The sequence below is a fragment of the Macrosteles quadrilineatus genome, unplaced genomic scaffold (assembly GCF_028750875.1).
Source record: "Macrosteles quadrilineatus isolate MER2022 unplaced genomic scaffold, UCM_ALF_1.0 Scaffold_2__2_contigs__length_208266976, whole genome shotgun sequence".
Lineage (NCBI taxonomy): Eukaryota > Metazoa > Arthropoda > Insecta > Hemiptera > Cicadellidae > Macrosteles > Macrosteles quadrilineatus.
Window position 1 is genome coordinate 42439026 of NW_026542595.1, and position 26084 is coordinate 42465109.

The 26084-nt window shown below is 33.1% G+C and overlaps 1 protein-coding gene across 1 annotated transcript in view; it reads left to right on the forward strand.

Moving 5' to 3' along the window:
• Positions 1-14827, forward strand: part of LOC128986679 (octopamine receptor beta-3R-like) — a 65662-nt gene extending 50835 nt beyond the window's left edge. Inside the window, exons 3-5 of the mRNA XM_054407166.1 lie at positions 5069-5301; positions 10242-10353; positions 11802-14827. Coding sequence (XP_054263141.1) covers positions 5069-5301; positions 10242-10353; positions 11802-12021 — 565 coding nt within the window. The 3' untranslated portion in view covers positions 12022-14827. The remainder of the gene's footprint in view (positions 1-5068; positions 5302-10241; positions 10354-11801) is intronic.
• Positions 14828-26084: the final 11257 nt, after the last annotated feature.

A 26084-nucleotide genomic window follows, 5' to 3' on the forward strand; every position in this document is an offset into this window, starting at 1 on the left:
TATCCACATATTTAATGTTAGATTTATTTACAAAATCACTACAGTATATTAAACAGCTATCCTTATTGAGATTGTAGTTATACCATCGTTACCAAAATTAAACGGCTAGAATTAATCAAAATGTATCACAACCGAAATACAGTAGTTAAAAATATTTAATTGTTTATGGATTTTAATTATGACTATTTTAATATGTAAAAATTAAAATAGGGAAACGATACATTGAAATACATTGTTTGTAGAGATGTAGATGTCTGTTAAAGATCATAATCAAAGAGACTCCTTTGTTTACCCCCCCCCCCTCCCCTTCCGTGTTTGTAGGGGAGGTGGTGGGAGGTAGGGAACGCTAGTGGTGGGGGAAGGCACCGATGCTGCAGTCGAGTCCATGTGCGCTGCAGACCGACTGGTATCGACCGCCCGACTTTACTCTTCTATGCTTCATTTCTTCACCTCTCCTTATGTCTAGGAAGTTGTCTCATTTACAATAGGATTTTAGGATATTAGAAAATATATTTGCACAAAGCTGGAGAGGCTTTACGTTTTAAGATTAATTTTGATGCGGTATAAAATTGCGTATTTCCAAACCCCTATTTGGTAATTATGCTTTCTGCTTCGACGTTGAAAATAAACATTATTTTACCAACAACCTGAATCTAGTGCACACATTTGTTTATTATCTGCTGTTTGGAAAAAGTATATCTGTTATTTAACGTTGTGTTGTCTTAAAATTATTTTTATTTAAAACTACCATAGAATTTATAATGGACAAGAGTAGAGTCCTAAAAGTATTTTTTTAGTATTTAACCTACAAGATGCGTAAGACTTTAATGAAATATTATTTGATCAGGGACGTATAAAAAATTGTTAAATAATATTGTTGAACGAATTGCATGTTTATCATAGTCCTTTTTTATTAAAAATATAATTACTATTTTACATTAACACAGTATCTTGTTTAGATATTTTAAGCTGACTTAAATAAATGCTCGTGTTTTAAATTGGCATTGCTTTAAAAGGTCAAAACATTGTAAAGGAGCATAATTATCCTTACTATTCATTTTCAAATAATGATAAAAGTAAAGTTCTAGGAGATGCTACAACGATGTTTATATCTACATCCATAACAGTGTAAGTAAAACATAACTTTTAAACTTAAGAAAATGAACCACTTACGTCAGGATTAACCTTAGTTTAAAAGCTAATACATAAATTATTGTGAAAATAATCATCACAAAACATCATGGGAATGGCTACATATTGGCTGAAGTCGACAAAACTTACAAACCCAGGTCGTGCATATTAATACACTACACTCACGTCAGCGACTGAAATGTCAAGCGCTTAATACAAACTGGGACATTGTACAATTCCACATATTGTTCCTGCCTTGTTAGTTATAAAATACCTTATCATTCATATATCAGAGTTTTTTTACATCTAACAATACTTGTAAGTGATGAAATGAGTTAGTTGTCTAGTTCTTAAACAAGAAAAGGTAAACCAATTTTGCCATAAAGCCTTTAAAAACTGTTTCACTTATTTACACATATTTCAAAATAATATTTTGTTTATAATAGTAAATTTGAAATAATTATTTCTATAGGGGTTTTAGAATCTATCATGATGAAGGTTTTATAAACAAATTTACAATGTATCACTATAAAAGTATGTAGTTATCTTATTTTCAGTAACCTAAATTAATACTTAAATTCGTAGAACTATATTTAGGTCCTAGAATTTTGTATTTCTTTTTCGGAATTTATTCCTGGATCTTTTATAATTTTTTCTCCTCTCACAATTTTAATTTACAATACAAAATAATTTTTTATTAAACGTAGCAGCAAATTTACGCAATAAGCTAAGCCCATGTAAAACAAAAGTTGCTGTTTCTTTTTAGCAGCAAAGATTTTTTTTTATTATTCTATTAAATTAGCCTAAGGTATTTTAATAATTGAATCAAAAACACGACTTGTGATTCACTTTTATTGCTTATTAGCTGAGAACGTGGTATTTTGTATTGGTTACCGTTGATGATGGGGATTATTCGTGAAAGCCTAATCTGCTGCTTTCCCTTCGTGCATTCTTAAACAGAGTCTCAACAATGTATAGGAGGCTTAACAATGTTGATCAATAAAATGATTGAGTAGAAATCAAGGTCAGCTCATGTAACAAAGATCAATACCATCTACACGGACTATGACCTCATGAAGGCTAATAAAGAGGGTGTATGCACTACTATAATTTAACATTTTGAATGTGACTAATTTAGAAATACTAAATAAAAAATACATCTATATTACATATAGCAGTACTATTGCAATTAAAATAGTATAGTCTTAATTAAATGTAAATTTTACCAGTTTCTGCCATAAAATTGGGGGATTGCCTTTAGGGGAATTTAACTGTTTAATCTGGTATATTTCGAAATGTCACATTTCATCATTTTTTACAGAGTAGTTAAAACTGAGACAACTCCATATGATTTTTTTCTAAAACCGATGTGACTACTCTAAAATGACTCTTTATTGCCAGGATTAATTACTATACCTACAAGGAAGATCAGTATAAAATATTGTCTTCTATTTATTACAATCCCTATAAGTTTGTTTATCAGTAATTCACTTCCCCAAACCGACCAAAGCGAATACTCGACAATTGTGTTGATATGTTTAAAATATAATACCTAATCTACCGACACGTTGATGTAGTATTGTATGTTTTATAATCGCAGTTATTTATTATTTTTACATCGAAGTAAATTTTGATAGTTTTTTTAAGGACAAAATTCTCAGTTTCTTAAAAAATGATGCACTTGTTTGTTGCTAGAAATTGGGAATTATTACTATTTAGTTTATTTACACATCTTAGTTTCAAATGAAAGAATTTATAGAAGTTCGGCTCAACATATTTATTTAAAAATTAAAGGATATACCAATTTTACAATTCATCATAGGTAATGTAAGTTAGATGGTTAGTTTGGGTCGAAAATTCATGGAATAACAACAGTAAATTATATAATAATAAAGCAGATAAAACAAGATACCTATATTAAATACCTCTGACCCAGGAGTTGGCGGGGGAGAGAGAGGCTCACCTGGGTCCTTCCTCCCACGATCTATTGAAATCATGGAAAACAAAAACAATCTTTAAGAATCTTTCTCTTGATAAAACCAATTTCTTTGTGTAGATCAGTGAAGTTAGAGTTTACTTCAAATTCGACATCCATACACGTTTGTCTTTAGTTGCAAATAAATACCGGCTGTAAACAAAAATATCACTTCTTATTATTTATTAAGCTTATATTTTAATTCGTATAGATTGAGCATTTATTTAGATTTAATTATCTAGTATTTTACATATTATGTTTATCACTAAAATCATCCTCTTTAAGAACTAATTGAACACAGTTTTGATTATGTTTACTACTTTCTTTTTTTTTTAGGAGGAGGTAAAAATGCATTTATGCACACTGAGATGCTCAATGGCCTCTCAGTAGTGCCGGACTCCTGTAGGCTCAATATATAGCAATTATGTTTGCTATAGATACCAAACATTTTGTTTATGACTAGAATGTATTCATTTTGATTGATTTACACTAATTTTAACGCTAAGTTCTGCGAATGGCTTAAGAAAAAACTATTTTTTTATACCAAACCTATTTTGTTTAGAATAAACCATTTTATTTTATGATACTTTCTTAAAGTCTTTAAATGATGGGTATTTATTTCCCAACTAGATTCAAACACTCGATCACTGAAGTAGTTTGAAGTTTTATTATTACTAATATTACTCACACACATCCAACACTTCCAAATTTCTTTCTCACTTCTTTTTGGGTGGTGCAAAAATTGGATATTCAGATATAAACTGGTCGTACGGTAGATTAATCTTAGTAGATTAAACCCCTTTTAGATAAATAGTGTGAGATACCTTCCGATAGCTTGAGATTTTTTCTTTTGTCACGAAAAGTGTTTAATTAAGAGAAATGTCCATAGTTTATTAACTTAAGTGGAATTTAATCGATAATAAAAGCTAAAAATCATATTATTCGAGTATCACTATATTATTATCATTTAAATAACAGTAACGTTAGATTATCCCAGGTTTAGTTTGCGGTGCACCGCATTGTTTGAGATATGCAATTAGGTGAGACCAGGTTGGCTTTGTTTGTACACTACAAACACCTCCCTCAGCTTCAAGTAGGTGTTTACAATAACAATATTTCAGTACAGAGTCATTCACGTCCTTTACTATAATTGTTCATTCTTTCTTTGTACACCGTTTATAAGTTTGATGTTTTCTTTCTTGGCAAAGGTTTGATTGTATACCTATTTGGAAGTTCACCAAAGTATTTATTTAACCATTAAAATTAGAATTGATCTCAGTTCTTCCAAGTTGTTTTTGGATCGGAAACGTATACATTGCATCATAAAATCATTTCGTTAAATGATAAATTTACTTGTAAATTAAACTAACTCGATCACCTAATCATCGGATCTTGACAAATTTTAGGACAATCAAATCATGTTTTAGTTGCGTTAGAATCTACATAACAAAAACCTTTTTAATTAAAAAACGTTTTTATAGAATTTGTTAGTTACTACAACTTAAATACCATCTTGAATAAGGAAAAATCAACTAAATTAACAGTCAAAAACGAAGTACAGTGTTTCGCCAATTTGTAAGTAAATCCACATCTAAATTGAAGTAGACCATAAAGGTTGCGTGGGTTCGAGAGACGAGAATACTTGCCTCCCTCAAGTCCATACCTGTAATGAGCTTTCGACTTTGTACAGTTGTTTGGCCAAACTTTAATTAAAATTCTTTGTGAGCGTGTCTTGAAAATGTTATATACTTTCCTGGTGATCTGCCTTGCTTTGGAGTTTTCAATAACATTGTTTAGTGAACCGTTATCTTAGTAAACCAACTTACAACAAATAACATATTTTAATTGAGGTTAATAAATAGATACAAATAAATTTGATTTGTTTATTCATAATTATCATTATTATCTCAATAATTTTAACATTAAAAAAATGTTCCATTACACCTTATGTTCGTGTTGCAGGATATACAAGGAGGCTGTGCGGCAACGGAAAGCGTTGTCACGGACTTCTAGCAACATCATCCTCAACAGCATCCACCAACATCGCACACAACATCCGCACTATCGCCACACCCTCCACCCCAGCGACGGTGACGTCATGAGTACAGCCACCACCAGCACGGCTGGCAGCCGCAACAGCTCTGCAGGCTCCAACACATATGGTGCTATGATCAAGGCAGAGCTCAATGCTAATGGTGAGTGAGAGAGCCTACCACGAGTGTGACCAAGTTATTCAAATTCAAATTTAAAGATAGTTATCTGGTTTCATAAATAGACCCGAAACTCGGTGTACCCGAAATTATGATGACGTCCTTGTGTGCAGACTTTGATTGAATAATGCTGAAAGGGAAATAAACTATGAACATATGCGCGAGAACCGTTCACCGCTGGCCGCGCAAATGGCACGGGCTGTGATTCAAGCAAGGCAAAAAAAATTTAGTATCTGTTTTAATATTTGGCTGATTGCTTCTAAAACCTGTTATGTAACAAAAAGATTAAGGTGTCTAGTAAGTCACATTGGTCGAGTCTAGATATACTTGACCAATAGTTTTTTTTTGTTTTTTTTTTCAATAAGTGTTCCACTAAACGGACAATGACATCAGTAACTATGTTGTGTATGACCGATTACTACATTACATACGAATACCACTTTTACATGTTATATTATATACAGGGTGACAAAAAAGTCTGGAAACGGTTTAATATCTTTTTAACTAAATTTTTTAGAAAATTCAAATCTTTCACATCAACTTATATGTATGGAAACTACTTTTTGCAATCATTGCCATTTTTTTACCTTCACCAGGGGACGGCCCATGAGGAGTAGGTACATAATCTTTAATGTAAGCATAGGTTGATATGCACATCATTTTAAAGGTCTGGTTAAGTGGAGTTCATTACCGGAAACCGCGTCAAAAAAGGTTCATCCGTTACAAAATGGCGGCATTTCAAAGTTCTTGCGGAATATACCTGCAGAGGCCTTATTATTGGTAAATACTCATAGTCAACATTAGCAGGGAAATCTGAAACCGGGTTAAATTTGTTTTGATGATTGAATACTATTAGTCTATGAGCTAGTTGACTTTAAAATACAGTTTAAGCTCTCAAGCTAATGTTTAATACGAGTATTTGCCCATACTAAGGCCTGTGCAGGTATATTTCACAAGAACTTTGGACAGCTGCCATTTTGTAACGGATGAACCTTTTTGGACGCGGTTTCCGGCAATGAACTCCACTTGACTAACTCTTTAAAATGGTGTGCATATCAACCTATGCTTACATTAAAGATTATGTACCTACTCCTCATGGGTCGTCCCCTGGTAGAGGTAAAAAAATTACAATGCTTGGAAAAAGTAGTTTTCATACACGTAAGTTGATGTGAGAGGTTTGAATTTTCTAACGGATTTAGTTAAAAAGATATTAAACCGTTTCCAGACTTTTTTGTCACCCTGTATATTCTTGTCTTCGAAATTGTCCTCTTTAGATTATACCTATAACAATTTAAAGAATAACTTTTATTTTAAAATGTTACAGGCAGATCCGTTAAGATTAAAGGCAATTTTATTCTTGTTCATAATACCAAGTATTTTTCGAATTTATTTAATCACATTGGTTCTGGATTTTATTTATTTTTTACTGGAAACTTGATCCTACGTGTTGTTTGAAACAATAAACTATTTATCTTGAAAATAACCTTACTTTACAAATATTATTTTACAGGATTGGCTTAAACCAGTCTGTAGATAATATAGTAAAAATGCCAAACTGGTAACAACTGTAGGTTATGTAGCAAATATTTAAATGGCCACCATACATTTCTGTCTGAAAACATAAGAGCTGCACATTCACCTATTACTATTTGCTGCCTAAACTTATGAACTAAAGTATTTTTATAACTTATACAGTATATTGTATGCAGAGCTATATGGGATATTACATTTGGTTTACGTCTTTTATTCACCTATTTATTATGATACGAAAACCTTTTCAGTTGAAGTTCCCTTACATTTACATTGCGTCTCAATGAGTGACTTAGGTGAATTAAAATTAAAATCCGTGTTAAATACACCTTGTTTTCTTTGAAATTCAACTTAAAATTGCAGCAAAAAATATGTAATTGATGTTTATCAAGCAATAACTGGATAAATCTGAAAATGATGATGTTTTTTGGAAAATCGGATTTGTTCAACCGTTAAAAACGATTAAACGGCAATTATTACTTTCAATTTCCCGCCGTATCCCGCATCCGAAGCCGATAGATGCAACTGCACGATCATCTGATTTATAACTCTACGTGGTTCTGTATTTTTCAGGCAATATTTCGATGTTTATAAATCCCTATTTTGCAATTGCAATTTTCAGGATACATTTTGTATATAGTTTACTGATGTTTTGATAGTCCGTTCACAAAATTTAGGCGATTTAAGGGGAAAGTCTTTGGGTTCACCACCACTACAGCTGATTTGTGGTTTAAGCTTAAAAACAACTGTCCAACTGTTATTTCAATGGTAGGGTAAGGTGGAGAGGGTGTAATTGCTTTCCATAAAATCACCTACATTTTATAGAAGAAGCATACTCTAGAAATGAGTTATAAGTAACTAAATGTATTCCAACGGTGTTGAAACTGCTTAAAAAGCCATAATCGTACTTTTCTAACAAACACTGTTTTTGCAGCATAAATAATTCAAATTAGGTAGGTAGTGTTAACATGTCAGTTTCATTTACAGTAAGCCGTGGAGAAATGTAGTGGTAGTACCATATGGTGGGTGAGAAAATGGGGGGGGGGGTTGTCTCTCATACTGAGTTTGTAAATATGGGAAAAGATTTTTGTAGATGGAGAAAAAATCTAATAATTGGTGAACTTAGAAAAATATTATTTCAAAATGAGCCTAGTTAGTGATGATTTTTAGATTGATAAGTCATAGTTTTGGAAAAGTGATGAGAAGGGATTATATGTGTAAAATAGCTTTAGGTAAGGGTGGAATAAAGTGTGTAGTAGAGGTTTGATTTAGTGGTGAATGTGGACTGTGGATGGTGACGTATGTAGCTAGAGGTAGGTATGAATGAGTAAGTGGTAAATGTGGCAAATGGTGAGTGGAAGTAGGGGTTTGATTTAGTGGTGAATGTGGACTGTGGATGGTGGCGTATGAAGGTACAGGTAGGTATGAGGAAGTGGTGAATGTGGCAAATGGTGAGTGGAAGTAGGGGTTTGATTTAGTGGTGAATGTGGACTGTGGAGGGTGACGTATGTAGGTAGAGGTAGGTATGAGTAAGTGGTGAATGTGGCAAATGGTGAGTGGAAGTAGGGGTTTGATTTAGTGGTGAATGTGGACTGTGGATGGTGGCGTATGAAGGTAGAGGTAGGTATGAGTAAGTGGTGAATGTGGCAAATGGTGAGTGGAAGTAGGGGTTTGATTTAGTGGTGAATGTGGACTGTGGATGGTGGCGTATGAAGGTAGAGGTAGGTATGAGTAAGTGGTGAATGTGGCAAATGGTGAGTGGAAGTAGGGGTTTGATTTAGTGGTGAATGTGGACTGTGGAGAGTGACGTATGTAGGTAGAGGTAGGTTTGAGTAAGTGGTGAATGTGGCAAATGGTGAGTGGAAGTAGGGGTTTGATTTAGTGGTGAATGTGGACTGTGGAGGGTGACGTATGTAGGTAGAGGTAGGTATGAGTAAGTGGTGAATGTGGCAAATGGTGAGTGGTAGTAGGGGTTTGATTTAGTGGTGAATGTGGACTGTGGATGGTGGCGTATGAAGGTAGAGGTAGGTATGAGTAAGTGGTGAATGTGGCAAATGGTGAGTGGAAGTAGGGGTTTGATTTAGTGGTGAATGTGGACTGTGGATGGTGGCGTATGAAGGTAGAGGTAGGTATGAGTAAGTGGTGAATGTGGCAAATGGTGAGTGGAAGTAGGGGTTTGATTTAGTGGTGAATGTGGACTGTGGATGGTGGCGTATGAAGGTAGAGGTAGGTATGAGTAAGTGGTGAATGTGGCAAATGGTGAGTGGAAGTAGGGGTTTGATTTAGTGGTGAATGTGGACTGTGGAGGGTGACGTATGTAGGTAGAGGTAGGTATGAGTAAGTGGTGAATGTGGCAAATGGTGAGTGGAAGTAGGGGTTTGATTTAGTGGTGAATGTGGACTGTGGATGGTGACGTATGTAGCTAGAGGTAGGTATGAGTAAGTGGTGAATGTGGTGAATAGTGAGTGGGTGGTCTCCCACATGCACAGTCGGCTTGGTCACCCATTACATATTCATGTGCTTGAATACACCTTGGATTGTGGAATTCGTAGCATATGAATTTCAACATTGTACTGTATAACAGAATTATTATTACTATATTTAAAAAAGAGCAGTGTATTTTTCAAGTTCGTGATAATTAGGGTGTTTCTGTATTGCCTACGACTGTTTTATATATATTTTATAGTTATATATGCTTTGTAGTTACGTTAAAGTCATATATCAATAAAAACATTAGTTTAGTAACTTCATATTCATACTTTTCTAAATGTCATTAATAATTCAAATAGTATTAATAAAAAATACAATATTTACACAAAAGTGTTAATCTAAGTCAATATTTTGGTTTGCTTTTTCACATTTGTTTATGCACTATGTTCCCAATCAAAATAAAAAACAAGATTTTTAACCAATTATTACGAAGATTATTAATATTTTGAGATTATGGAGATGCCACCTAGGCGCGTTTTTACATAACTTAAATAAATATAAAAAAATGAAGATATTAATAATTATATAAGATATTTAAAAAATGAACACCGTGCTGGGCATTAATACAGACTAAATGGTTTTATACATTTAATATTTTAAAATTTGATTAAACAGATACTACGAAATGGTTCGTTTAACTTGCCAAGGTGAAGAATGGAGAATCTGTTAACTTTGTGTGGTGATGAGTAATGATTATGTAATTGAAGCTACTTTAAGAAAATTTAACACAGTACATTACAAACGCCATTTAAACTTTACTCTACTCAAGCTGAAATACATTTATAAATTTACTTCTTTCCTTAAATAGTCTGTCCTAGTATTTGAGTACAGTATTAAGCATAAATACATGCCTAGTTGAATTACAGTGTTAAGGCTAGTGTTTATGGTCATGTGTATTTACACAGGGACAGTGGTGAAACAGTCGTCCAGCAGCTGGAGAACGGAGCACAAAGCCGCTCGCACTCTAGGCATCATCATGGGCGCCTTCATGCTGTGCTGGCTACCATTTTTTCTGTGGTAAGTTGCGGGACAAAGTGTATTGTTAAGAATAAAAATGTACACCAATGTCGGGACATCGTCAAATATTATTCTGACCCTAGAAAGTCTGCTGTTTGTTTGCTTGCTAGGTAGATTTCCGTTGACGACCATTTGCCAGGTTCCCCAACAAAGGACTACATCTAATACAGTAGGCATATGTTTAGTTTTTCAGTTTCACGATAATGAATTAAAGCCAAAACCTAAAATATACATCTAAGAACCTCCTTCGAGTGATTTAAAAAATAATGCACAAGACCTTTAAATTGTTAAACAAAAACACATGTTTATGAATATATTTAAAATGGGTACATTTGTCCCATTTAAGATATTTGATTGCCATATCTAAGATATATCAAACGCTTTTAAGGAAAAGCGGACCAAACCCACTGCAGTCTGCTTTGAAGTCAAACTTACACAGCTAACAGAACTTCTTGGACATCAACGTGTAAAAACGCCATACCCAAGCAAATCAGCAAACAAACAGTACACATAAACACCCCCACACAACCAAAGTGAACACAATTAAACTCTATGGTAACAACCATAGACACCAGTGTTACCAACTTGAATTTAAAAAAGCCCCCTATTAGGCTTAAAATATGAGTTAAAGCCTAAAATTCAGTTTTCTATGTACCATACATAATTAAACAAACGACCCTAACTGGGCCGTTATTACCCAATGTGTACTATTTTTTTCTGTGTGTGAACTAAGTATGTGTTCACGAAATTGTGAGGGGACCCATGCAACTGTCCAGACATTTTGGTTACTGTGTTCTTCCTAATCTGCCAAAACATGTTCTTTTGTTTGTTACCCAGGTATGTGATCACAACATTGTGTGGGGATGCTTGCTACTGTCCAGATATTGTAGATGCTGTGCTCTTCCTAATCTGCTAATAACGGGTTCCCATGTTTGTTACCTAGGTATGTGATCACAACATTGTGTGGGGACGCTTACTACTGTCCAGATATTGTAGATGCTGTGCTCTTCCTAATCTGCTTATAACAGGTGCCCATGTTTGTTACCTAGGTATGTGATCACAACATTGTGTGGGGACGCTTGCTACTGTCCAGATATTGTAGATACGGTATGCTCTTCTTAATCTGCTAATAACAGGTTCTCATGTTTCTTACCTAGGTATGTGATCACAACATTGTGTGGGGACGCTTGCTACTGTCCAGATATTGTAGATACGGTGCTCTTCTTAATCTGCTAATAACAGGTTCCCATGTTTGTTACCTAGGTAAGTGATCACAACATTGTGTGGAGACGCTTGTTACTGTCCAGATATTGTAGTTACTGTTCTGTTCATAATAACAGTTTCTTCTGTTTGTTACCTAGGTATGTGATCACAACATTGTGTGGGCTGTCCAGATATTGTAGTTACTGTTCTGTTCCTAATAACAGTTTCTCCTGTTTGTTACCTAGGTATGTGATCACGACATTGTGTGGGGACGCTTGCTACTGTCCAGATATTGTAGTAACAGTGCTGTTCTGGATTGGCTACTTCAACTCCGCCCTAAACCCGCTCATCTACGCTTACTTCAACCGTGACTTCAGAGAGGCGTTCAAAGACACTATTGAGTGTGTGTTTCCGTGTTGCTTTACATGCTGTCCAAAGACTAACTCCCCGCTCAATTATGTATAATGATGGTCCAACGTTAGAGATTGGGCGGTCTAGTTTTGCCATTGCCGACACGCAGTTTTGAATTGGAACGAATTTATTCTTATTAATTTCTTCAAAGCCGTTTGTTTTTGTAAGAAGAATTTAACTGTTCAGTTGCAACAAATTGTACAGCTAAACTAATTTTTAATAATGTAATCAACAAATAAGCCTTTTTTGTCCCTATTTTATTTAACATATCTATCAAAGCAACTATTACAGTATACAATTACAGTTTTCGTATAATCATGCGATCTTTAAACATTGAAATTAACTATCTAAATCATACGTATCCATCCATATTCGATTTTCAAAGCGTGTTTGAGTGAGGTTGTGCAATCAAGCTTTAGCCTATTGCTAAGTTTTGATTGGCGGAAACTAGAGTGCCTAGTTTCTACCGTAAAACTGTTGTAGCTAATTATTGTTTTACAGTATTGTAATATTCTTAAAGAGCAGCAAATAGTGTAAATACGCGTTACAAGTACCTATGTAAATAATTGTTGAGGCTTTGCTCCATTGTTGAGTGTACACTTCCAAACACGTCATACAGAGCGGTTTTGCTTTTATATGACTTAAATGTAATGTAACTTGTGTATGGTGCCCTATAACTTATTAATTTTAGTTATTAATTGCACACCATCCTTTATGTAATTTATATCTGTTTCTGGTCAATAAATACTACAGACATCTTGTAACAAATGATCAAATCATTAAGCTCGCTGTCAAGATAATCCAGTTGTAAATCTTTTTGTCGTTCAATTATCCCAGTGTAAAAGGATTATGGACAGTATATGAAAAGCTTCCATTATTCTATTTCGAAACAATAGTTAGCACTGTTGGGATTTGTATTGTTCTCAAATTAACGTGAAGAGTGATTCATTATTACACTAAACTCCTTTTCAGCAAGATTATTAGTACTGATAAACAGGTAATTTGTCACTTGTGGTTTTACTCTATGACTGTCAATAAAATGCAATAATATAATATTTTTATCTTTACCTTAAGCTACATAGTAAGTTAAGTTTTAAACAGTATATTAAGTTACTTAAACACTTACTTTAAAGCGTGTGGCTTCCTTTAGCTCAGACCAAAGTATTTGTTTACTTACAGGCCTACACACTTTTAATAGTTTATATTAACCTAACATTTCTCTAAAAAAATGGAATACTGTTTCAGTTTTTTTAATTCTTTTTTTATAGATATTTTGTCGACGGGTCTTTCAAAAATACGTATTAAGAGGGTTCTACCTGGTCAATTCAAGATGGCGGCTAAACATGCTAATTCTTCTAAACATGCCGATACGGTACAAGCTCTCAACACTCTAAAACTAATTTGTTTCCAATGATTGTGTGCTTCTTGTGCTCTTAACATATCAGAGCTTGCAACGGGTGGAGGAAAATAAGTTTTAACTATTATTTAGTAGTTAAAAACGCATTCGAAAAAGACTAATTTACATATTTTCAAAACTATTTTGTATTTTGTACTTAAAGAAAATATTACGAAGTCTCAGTTGAGCCAGGTCATAGTTTAGATCTTTGTAAATATTTTACAGTTTATTTCACACTTTAATAATGCCAGGATGTTATTTTTGAAGGAAGTGGTAAACAGTCAGCGGGTGGAACCTACTTAAGTTATGTTGATTTCGAATCTATTGATTTCTAATTGAATAATTTGAATCTAATTGATTTCAAATCTAAGTAACTCTTTGTATTTTACTATGTCAAAGCACATTTGTTATTTTTATAACCGATCCCAACCTTGTTACTATCTAACGTCATTTGGTTGTTATAAAATAATATCAACAGCTAAAACCTAACGATAAATGGCAACTGGGTTGAGAAAATCCTTCCCTAGATCGAATCATCAAACTACGGAGTTGAAAGTTACCAGCCGAACCACTGGGCTTTGCAGACGGTTGAAAATAAAGAACAAAGCAATATAATAAAGACACTATTTTATAGATTCATTACTTGTGCCGAAACATTTATATTTACTATTTAAAGATCCGTTACTACAATATTGCTATTATTTGTTTCATACTTGCAATCCAACCTAGCACTTAGAGACAAGCTGCCCTGCTGTGATACTATATAAATATAATCATGTAGGAACTATATATAGTTATTGTACATTTATAGCTATATTTACTTTGGTAATGAATAGGGAACTGTATTTTTTATACTTTGGAGCTATTAAATGTAAGATTGTTTATTTTGATGTAAGAGAAGAATAAATCGTTGTTAAATGTAAGTATTGTTAGTCTAATTCGTGGACATTGTACGTTTCAAAGCAAAGCAATGTAGACAGAACCCCACTGTTGTATATTTAGTTAGAACTTTTATAAAGTTTTTATTGATAGTCTTAGGTGCTGATTTTACTATGTATTTTACTAGCGATGCGTAGCCTTGTAAACTGTTAACAAATAGGTTGATTATATAACTATTACACCTAAATAAATTTTGTAACTTAAGTTCAAATTACTTTTTTACAAGCTTATGGGTTTTTAATATTTCATACGACACAGGAGAAACATAACTTATTTATCAATTCTTTCATTGTCAGGACATATCTTATTATAAATAGATATTTTAAAAACCTACAGTATACAACAAAAGACAATATAGCTTTCAATAGCAACATAGACACTCAGTTGGTCCGCTAACAATCGTTAGTAGGCTACTTAGCATCAACTTAAGCTACCAAACTTCTGTTTTAACCATAGAACCTACACAGAAATTGCTGATAATGTGATACGTTTGTATACTGTTTTATGTACAAATATAGTATTAAAAATGCAAAGAATGTTGTTATAATTCCCTTACACGTTCAAACCTTGGTATAGGTTTCATAAACCTAACTTAAAGTAACACACTGATTGTAAAATCAATAAGAAACTCACATTAAAATTACTGAAACTCTATTTGCATAATTTTAATCAGTCTGGATATCGATAAAAGGGTATACATTGAAGAAGAATATACAATGAGATACCATGATTGTTGCAAAATAATTCTATACGATAACATTTAAATTCATCAGAGCTATTTTCTTGGGCTACTATCTGCTATTTTGGGCTGGCTAATCATCAGAAGAATTTTAAAGTTGGAAAATGTACTGTAATATACTCGAATATTACTGACTCTTTAAAAACCGTTTTAGTTGCATTATGACAAGGAGCTTGTTTCATTTTTTGTATTCAATTAAAGATGATGTAAATGAAATACATGTTGTTGTCGTGAGAAACACCAACATTACGTAAACTGTCCCGGATATATACTCTGAACGTGGTCCTTTACTATAACAGTCTTGCAGTAGCACTAGCAGTATACGGTGGGAACACGATACCATCCGCGTGCCATACAAGAGTGATTGTTGTTCCATAAATACTCTTGACTGACAGTTCGTGACAGCCTCACTGCAGCTATTGTTTGACTCTTTGAATAAAAAAAAATCCGTAACAGAAGATTTACTTTAGCTTATTTATTTTCATCGTGGTAAGTGTACTATTTATGTTATGTATTTTATTTTGTCTGCATTTGGTTGAACACTAGAGTTACAATAAAAGGTTTAAATTGCCTGTATCCGTCAAGTTATCCTGGTTTGTAGTTAGTTGACTACAGTTGTTTCGTGTTGTTATAAACACATTTTCAGGTCCTGAGGTTCTGTCATAAGGTTCACAAAAATAACACATACACGTACACGAAACATTAAACATTAATTGGCCAAAACACAAATACAATAAACGGTATCAGCATTCTGACACATACTTTCTCCCATACGTTTGTCAACAACCTTTATCGTGTGTAAGTGGTGAGAGTAAATATACGCAAATGGGATTTGTACAATTTTGTTCAGAATTTAAAGGACTGTAACATGCTAAATTTTTATCAAAATCGTTTTGGGCCATTTTTGGGAAATCCGATTTTTCTGTTATTTTATGGGGTTTTTAAGGGAAAATGACATAATTTACAATAACTTTTGAACCGTAATTTTTACAGAAATGGGATTTGTACCATTTTGTTCAGAATATAAAGAACTATAACATATTAGATTTTTATCAAAATGTTCGGGCCATTTTCGGGAAAATCATATTTTTCCGTTATTTTATGGGGTTTTATGGGAAAATCCCCATTAAAAATAAAAATTTCAAAAAAATAAAAAAAACTATCAAAACTCTATGGACTTTAACATACTATGTTAAATTAAAACCAGATTTTTTCTGAAATCCTATTTTTTGTTATTTTATGGGGGTTTTATGGGAAAATAACATATTTGACCATAACTTTTTAAACGTAATTTTTACAGAAATGGGATTTGTACCATTTTGTTCAGAATATAAAGGACAATAACATATTAGATTTTTATCAAAATGTTCGGGCCATTTTTGGGAAAATCATATTTTTCCGTTATTTTATGGGGTTTTATGGGGAAATCCCCATTAAAAATAAAAATTCCTAAAAAATAAAAAAAAACTATCAAAACCCTATAAACTTTAACATACTATGTTAAATTAAAACCGGATTTTTTCTGAAATCCTATTTTTTGTTATTTTATTGGGGTTTTATGGGAAAATAACATATTTGACCATAACTTTTGAAACGTAATTTTTACAGATATGGGATTTGTACCATTTTATTCAGAATTTAAAGGGCTACAACATACTAAATTTTTATCAAAATCGTTGGGGCCATTTTTGAGAAAATCAAATCTTTCCGGTTTTTTATGGGTTTTTATGGGAAAATCACCATTAAAAATGAAAATTTCAAAAAAATGAAAAAAACGCCTGGAGATAGCCTACCATGGATTAGAACCTACATACCAAATTTCATCGAAATCGGACCACAGGTGTGGTCTCTAGCTCTGTACACATCCAGACACACACATACACACACACACACAGACATCACTTCGAAAACCACTTTTTTGGGTCCAGGGGGACCCAAAACGAATATATCCACTCAAAACTCAAACTCGAAAATTTTGACGAAAACAATACTTTCTCCATATACTATGGTATAGAGGGAGAAAGTAAAAAACGCATGACTGCAAGAGAAGGGCAGTCATTGCCTACCTTCTACCAGCGCCGTACGTGTCCGATGTCTATTACGCGTTTTTCGTATTTGTGTTTTGGCCAATTAATGTTTCATGTAGTATGTGTTTTTTTTTTTGTGAACTTTAAACCTTATGACGACCATTCCATCGAATAAATCAATGCAACGTTTGACCTGAAGATGTGTTCATAACAACACGAAACCAATGTAGTCAACTAACTACAAACCAGGATCACTTGACGGATACAGGTAATTTAAATCTTTTATTGTAAAAACGAGTGATCCAGAGGATATACCATAAAAATGACACAAGAGTTAGCTTAGTTCGTCATTAACAGTTGTAATAAATTGATTACATGTTTCTTAAAGTTATTCCCTTTGCCGGAAATTCATCCACTAAAAAATAAAGACATGGCTAAATAAGTGAATATAGCGATTGGTCTACAAAGCAGCGATACAAATTAAGAAATGTATATGGCAGTTCATAAAGTGACGGTAATAATGATAACTTTTCCTTTAAAGATTCCACAGATGATGAAAACTTTGATATTCAACAACTATTTGTCACTGAATTAAATTTCACTTCGTTTCAATGAGGATTTTAAATATGTCTCAATTTTAGGTTATCCAAAAAGATATGTTTTTTCTTTTACAGCAGTTTTTGGGAGAAAGAACGTGTCACTCCCAAATGCACCAATCTGGACACAGAGTTATTTGACCTGGAACCCTTGGCGGACACCGCTAAAACGTGTAACGAAAAGACCATTAAGACACAAGATTTTTCATAACTTTTGGGAGAGAGTATGCGACTCCTTGGACCCCTAAATTGGAAAACACAATTTTTTGACCTTGAACTTCAGAGAGACACAGAAATAATGTGTCGCAAAGAAAATATAGTGGGAAATTTTACGTCAGTTGGGGGAGAGTATTTGTCTCCCCAACAAGCACCGAATTTGAACACGGAACTGTTGGAATTGGAAGTTCTAGCAGACACAGAAAGAATGTCTCTGGAACAGAATGTAGGACAAGATGTAACATCCACACTCCAAGAAGCACCAGACGTCTATGAAGCTCATGTAAGTATAGATTTGCTAACATCAAGTTAGGATTTTTATTTTACAATCAAGATTTTTAAGTCTTTAAATTTACTTATATTTTCAAACAATGCAATTTGATAAATATATCATGTAAGTATACGATTTGTTAACCATCAAGTTAGGACTTTTAAATAAGTCAACCCTAAGTATGTCTTTACATTTTTATCCAAACGAGATGTTAGCCCGTCCTACGTACGGGAATTCAGTAGTCAGTTAAACCGTGTACAATTCAGATCAGCTAGTTTACACATTTAAAGACAAAGTTTCTTGCAGTTTTAATGTGAAAAATCATCTTGTAAACAAATGTGTGACCAAATAAGTTTTTATTCCATCATATGCCTATACGGTTTGCATTTTAAATCCGATAATTTTACAATAAAACAGCAATTCTACAATCTTTACGATGTGAAAAGCGTTGAAGTGAGATTTGCAGCCGATACGCACAGACGCGCACTGATTATAAGTAGCATACAGTAGAGAGAGTAATAGTCAATTTAGATGTGTATAGACCTAGTCAACGATACCACCTTTCATAGCATACCTCCCTCTTCCATAGTTATTATCACCACAATACAACTACTATACACAATTTCCAGTAGGTCTGAATAGAAACGACCTAAAATAAAACGATAGTATCCAATAAATTCACAGTACACATAATTTAACTTTGGTGTCCTAACATTAAAACTAATCGTCACACCTATCCTTTATATCAATTTCACAAATAAGCGTAAACAAAGAAAAGTAAAAACAATAACAGTTTGTTTTGAAACAGCTGTTTGGTTCAAATAACATTAATTTGAAAAAAAGAACTGGTCACATGTAGCAGGAATATAAAAAGTAAACACGCTACGCTAGTAAAGCTAATGACGTAATTGTCAACGTTTATTATCCATACCGTTATAAGTTCTATCCTTGATAATTACCCACCCTCATTGAATAAATGTACATCGTAATTTCCCATATTAGTTAATTTAAACTACAATATATTCATAGTTGAAATAAATAGGCTGATATAGGCGCCCCCAAACATAACCACAACTGAACACGATTTCATAAAAGGATGGTTTGTCTAATTGCAGTATCCTAGGTCAATGTTGACGTTGTGTTCAATCTATGTCATCCATCTGTTTATCCTTGTATAAAACCCGGCTGAGGTTGTAGTGGTAATTTAAAATCGTGATTCCTGATTATTCTTGATCTTCTTTTTATGACATCAATATTTCCGGGCCTAATCCAAACAAAGTTAAAGCAGACAAACATTAATGGTAAACAAAAAGCTACAATGAAGAATTAAAACATGTAAACTTTGTTATTTTTCTAATCTTTCCTTGAAAAGTGGAGCAGTAAAATAATTTGCATTTATCCTTTTTTTTATTAAGACTAGTGTACAGAGCCTCGATTTTTACTGTGGTTAAAACTGTGTTGTAATTATCTCTACTAATCTTACTTATTTCCTATAATCAATGACAAAAATAAAATAACCTCATAGTTCCATAGTTTCTATTCAACCAGCTGTTAGTTAAAACAAATTATATTGCTCTAAAACAAATCGAAGATTACAAAGATTTCTTTAAAAAGTAATTTGAACATCCTAGTATATTACTATGTATATTTAATTAATCTGTCATCCTCTTACAGAAGAATTGAACGTATCAATGATTAGCATTACACATAGTATAAATAAGTCAACCCTAAGTATGTCTTTACATTTTTATCCAAATGCTGAATTTGTGACACAAAAGCTGAATGTTTACAGCTGTTATGTTAAGCAAATTATTGTATGCCAAAAGCTAGTTTAGAATCTTAGCGTCAGCTGCTAGACTTTTTAAAAATTAAAACTTAATTTCTTAAAAACTGGGACGCTAAACTAAAATTATGGCTTTGACATTCCCTAGTTCTCAAAATTATTTTTCTTTCAACAAAAAATCATGAAAATCCGTCGAGTGGTTGATTCAGAATCGTGAAATAAAAAAAACACTGTTTTGTTTTAATATTATAGATGCTGAATTCGTGACACAAAAGCTGAATGTTTACAGCTGTTATGTTAAACAAATTATTTTATGCCAAAAGCTAGTTTAGAATCTTAGCGTCAGCTGCTAGACTTTATAAAAATTAAAACTTTATAAAAAAAAAAAAACTGGGACCCTAAACTAAAATTATGGCTTCGACATTCCCTACTTCCCAAAATTATCTTTCTTTCAACACAAAAATCATGAAAATCCGTCGAGTGGTTGATTCAGAATCGTGAAATAAAAAAAAACACTGTTTCGTTTTAATATTATAGATTTAGCATTTTGGTATTAATGGTATTAATAGATACTTAATATTTTTAAAGTGGAACTTTCAGTACACATTAAATATCCACAGTAATCACATCCAAATCACTCAGTTATTTTCATTGTCAGAACATATCTTATTATATATAGATATTTTAAAAACCTACAGTATACAACAAAAGACAATATAGCTTTCAATAGCAACATAGACACTCAGTTGGTCCGCTAACAATCGTTAGTAGGCTACTTAGCATCAACTTAAGCTACCAAACTTCTGTTTTAACCATAGAACCTACACAGAAATTGCTGAAAATGTGATACGTTTGTATACTGTTTTATGTACAAATATAATATTAAAAATGCAAAGAATGTTGTTATAATTCCCTTACACGTTCAAACCTTGGTATAGGTTTCATAAACCTAACTTAAAGTAACACACTGATTGTAAAATCAATAAGAAACTCACATTAAAATTACTGAAACTCTATTTGCATAATTTTAATCAGTCTGGATATCGATAAAAGGGTATACATTGAAGAAGAATATACAATGAGACACCATGATTGTTGCAAAATAATTCTATACGATAACATTTAAATTCATCAGAGCTATTTTCTTGGGCTACTATCTGCTATTTTGGGCTAGAAGAACTTTAAAGTTGGAAAATGTACTGTAATATAATCGAATATTACTGACTCTTTAAACCCCGTTTTAGTTGCATTATGACAAGGAGTTTGTTTCATTTTTTGTATTTATTTAAAGACTAGCTGTGTGCCCGTTCTACGCACGGGGATCTTATTGTAGTCAGTTGAAACCTTCTTATATTAAGATTAAGAACAGCAGTTAGTTTGCATATTTGCAGATATGCTGGCAAAACTATTATATATAAACCTTCGCAAATACAGTATCTGACAGTTCAAGCCAAAATAAATGCTTCGCAATTAAATGTCACCCGGATCGTTATGGTCCATATGTCCAATGATTAAACTAAAAAATGTTTTATAGATCCATGAAGCGTAGCCCTAAAGTAGGCCTATAATTGAAAGTTACTTTCCACATCGGTTAACTTAAACGTATTTAAAGTACTACCTCAACCTCACCATTTAACACTTTATTCCGGTTGACATTTTCAGTATCAAAGGTGCTCTTGTCCATTCCGTGAAACACTAAGAGATAAGGACATTAATGCGTTACCAACAGACATATACACAACAATCCAAAAAAGGCCACGAACTATTGATACATAAACAATATAAAGGCGTAAACAATTCATGATGGTTTGCCCAACAAATGTTTTACTCAAATAGGTTATCATTTTCTTAGCATACCGGGTAAGCTAAGATTTGGAATCCAGACAGAAAAAGCAAAACTTATACAGAGTTAAGACATCACTTAAATTGAATACGGACGGCTCTAATAAATAAGGTGCAACACCAACGATAACTAATTTGTAAACTACAGTGATGTGTTGGTACCTACGTAAAAATGATTCTAGCAGCTACCAACGGAAGGAAAAGAACCAGTACCTACGTAAGAACCTACCTAAGAACTATAGTTTAAATCCGACCAATTAAATACGTTAATATCTAGTCCCGAGGTTATTGATCTCTTGCTTTTGGATTTTCTCGTAAAAAGTTATAGCGTACCTAAACTTATCGGTGTCAGTTTGAAAAAAAAAACAACCTTACCCAAACAACTTTTTGTTATTTAATAGATTACGCATTCTCTAAACAATGATTAGTCAAAAAGGTTGTTATGAATAAATATGTAGGCTTACGTACCCAAGATATGAGCTATGGGCCTATTGGCTGTATGGTCCAGCGATTGCATCACACGGTGAGTAGAAACAGAAAGTGATACATTGGAAAAGCGAGTTTAGCACTTCCTCTGTTAAACCTCTCTTACAATCACCCACTGCAGTTGTGATTTTTTACTTTACACTTTACACAACCGCCATTAAAGCGCCGTCAATGAGTGGAAACCTTTTTTGTAAGCTATTGGCGACGATCATTTCAGTGTCCCAGCCCTATACAACACTGATTCAAGGTCTTCTTTCTGGTTGTCAAAACTCAAGAAACATTTTATACTCAAAGAATTTCTGGTTCCGATTTGGACGATGTCTAGTTATTTAATTTCATTTACGGTTACACTATTAGACTATATTATTGCACTTGCGATTAATTAAATCCGTTATGTAAGAAAAACGTTTTTAATCTCACTTGGTTGGGATTTGCTTTCAAAACGTGATTCGAAATGGTTGCGGTATTTGTAAACAACATTTGTAAACATATCATTGACAGCTAGAAAAAATAATCTTGATCCGAACAGCTGTTCGTTATTTCATAGACGATTATGTGATTAAAATTGAACGAAAATTTGACAAAAATCGCACAAAACTGCATTTTTGAACGTCCGTAATTTTATTTACAAAGTAGTGAGGCTATATTTAAATCACTAAAGACACTCTCGCCAATCCAGTGAATACATTAAAATGACTTGGATCTTGATAGGTACTCTGGTTTTCACGAAGAAGATTGCGTAAAATGCCATCTTGAGTGTTACAGACAAAGGGAAAGACAGACAGACAGACAGAAATAGAGATAAGACTCGTTTCTGCTTCTTTAATGTATAAAACGTAAAAATAACCTAAAAGTATATAATTCTGAGCAAAGTACAGACAAAACTCTAATTTTATTTATATAGATGATGTAAATGAAATACATGTTGTTGTCGTGAGCAACACCAACATTACGTAAACTGTCCCGGATATATACTCTGAACGTACTCCTTTACTATAACAGTCTTGCAGTAGCACTAGCAGTATACGGTGAGAACATGATACCATCCGCGTGCCATACAAGAGTGATTGTTGTTCCATAAATACTCTTGACTGACAGTTCGTGACATCCTCACTGCAGCTATTTTTTGACTCTTTGAATAAAAAAAATCCGTAACAGAGGATTTACTTTCGCTTGTTTATTTGCATCGTGGTAAGTGTACCATTTATGTTATGTATTTTATTTTGTCTGCATTTGGTTGAACACTAGAGTTACAATAAAAGGTTTAAATTGTCTGTATCCGTCAAGTGATCCTGGTTTGTAGTTAGTTAACTACAGCTGTTTCGTGTTGTTATAAACACATTTTCAGGTCCTGAGGTTCTGTCATAAGGTTCACAAAAATAACACATACACGTACACGAAACATTAAACATTAATTGGCCAAAACACAAATACAAAAAACGCATGACTGCAAGAGAAGGGCAGTCATGGCCTACCTTCTACCGGCGCCGTACGTGTCCGATGTCTATTACGCGTTTTTCGTATTTGTGTTTTGGCCAATTAATGTTTCATGTTTCGCGTACGTGTATGTGTTTTTTTTTTTTTTGTGAACTTTAAACCTTATGACGACCATTCCATCGAATAAATCAATGCAACGTTTGACCTGAAGATGTGTTCATAACAACACGAAACTGATGTAGTCAACTAACTACAAACCAGGATCACTTGACGGATACAGGTAATTTAAATCTTGTATTGTAAAAACGAGTGATCCAGAGGATATACCATAAAAATGACACAAGTGTTAGCTTAGTTCGTCATTAACAGTTGTAATAAATTGATTACATGTTTCTTAAAGTTATTCCCTTTGCCGGAAATTCATCCACTAAAAAATAAAGACATGGCTAAATAAGTGAATATAGCGATTGGTCTACAAAGCAGCGATACAAATTAAGAAATGTATATGGCAGTTCATAAAGTGACGGTAATAATGATAACTTTTCCTTTAAAGATTCCACAGATGATGAAAACTTTGATATTCAACAACTATTTGTTGCTGATGAAGTGATTGAGATGATTGAACCTGAAGTATACCTGTGTCGTAAATACTTTATTTTACAATTGTTTGTTGCGAAAACCACTATTACAATTCTTGCAATAGATATTAAAGGAAAATAAAAACAACATTGTTGTAATTTACCAGAAACCCCTAGAATCCTCAGATAATCTTTGTGTACATGTAAAAACCTGTTTTAAAACAATCTACTTTGGTGTATTATAATCAAAAGACTAACTCGACTATTACGTTATCACATTAGAGAAAACTACAACTTCTATTTTTCCTAATTTCACGAGTTAGTGGGTTTTGGATAAAGTATGTGCTAATATTGTTATAAACATTTTCACTGAATTAAATTTCACTTCGTTTCAATGAGGATTTTAAATACGTCTCAATTTCAGGTTATCCATCAAGATATGTTTTTTTTCCTTTTACAGCAGTTTTTGGGAGAAAGAACGTGTCACTCCCAAATGCACCAATCTGGACACAGAGTTATTTGACCTGGAACCCTTGGGGGACACCGCTAAAACGTGTAACGAAAAGACCATTAAGACACAAGATTTTTCATAACTTTTGGGAGAGAGTATGCGACTCCTTGGACCCCTAAATTGGAAAACACAATTTTTTGACCTTGAACTTCAGAGAGACACAGAAATAATGTGTCGCAAAGAAAATATAGTGGGAAATTTTACGTCAGTTGGGGGAGAGTATTTGTCTCCCCAACAAGCACCGAATTTGAACACGGAACTGTTGGAATTGGAAGTTCTAGCAGACACAGAAAGAATGTCTATGGAACAGAATGTAGGACAAGATGTAACATCCACACTCCAAGAAGCACCAGACGTCTATGAAGCTCATGTAAGTATAAAATTTGCTAACATCAAGTTAGGATTTTTATTTTACAATCAAGATTTTTAAGTCTTTAAATTTACTTATATTTTCAAACATTGCAATTTGATTAATAGATCATGTAAGTTTACGATTTGTTAACCATCAAGTTAGGACTTTTAAATAAGTCAACCCTAAGTATGTCTTTACATTTTTATCCAAATGCTGAATTCGTGACACAAAAGCTGAATGTTTACAGCTGTTATGTTAAACAAATTATTTTATGCCAAAAGCTAGTTTAGAATCTTAGCGTCGGCTGCTAGACTTTTTAAAAATTAAAACTTAATTTAAAAAACTGGGACCCTAAACTAAAATTATGGCTTCGACATTCCCTAGTTCTCAAAATTATCTTTCTTTCAACACAAAAATCATGAAAATCCGTCGAGTGGTTGATTCAGAAACGTGAAATAAAAAAACACTGTTTCGTTTTAATTTTATAGATAGATTTAGCATTTTCGTATTAATGGTATTAATAAATACTTAATATTTTTAAAGTGGAACTTTCAGTACACATTAAATATCCACAGTAATCACATCCAAATCTCTCAGTTATTATCATTGTCAGAACATATCTTATTATATATAGAGCTGAATGTTTACAGCTGTTATGTTAAACAAATTATTTTATGCCAAAAGCTAGTTTAGAATCTTAGCGTCGGCTGCTAGACTTTTTAAAAATTAAAACTTTAAAAAAAAAAAAAAAAAAAAACTGGGACCCTAAACTAAAATTATGGCTTCGACATTCCCTAGTTCCCAAAATTATCTTTCTTTCAACACAAAAATCATGAAAATCCGTCGAGTGGTTGATTCAGAATCGTGAAATAAAAAAAAACACTGTTTCGTTTTAATATTATAGATTTAGCATTTTGGTATTAATGGTATTAATAGATACTTAA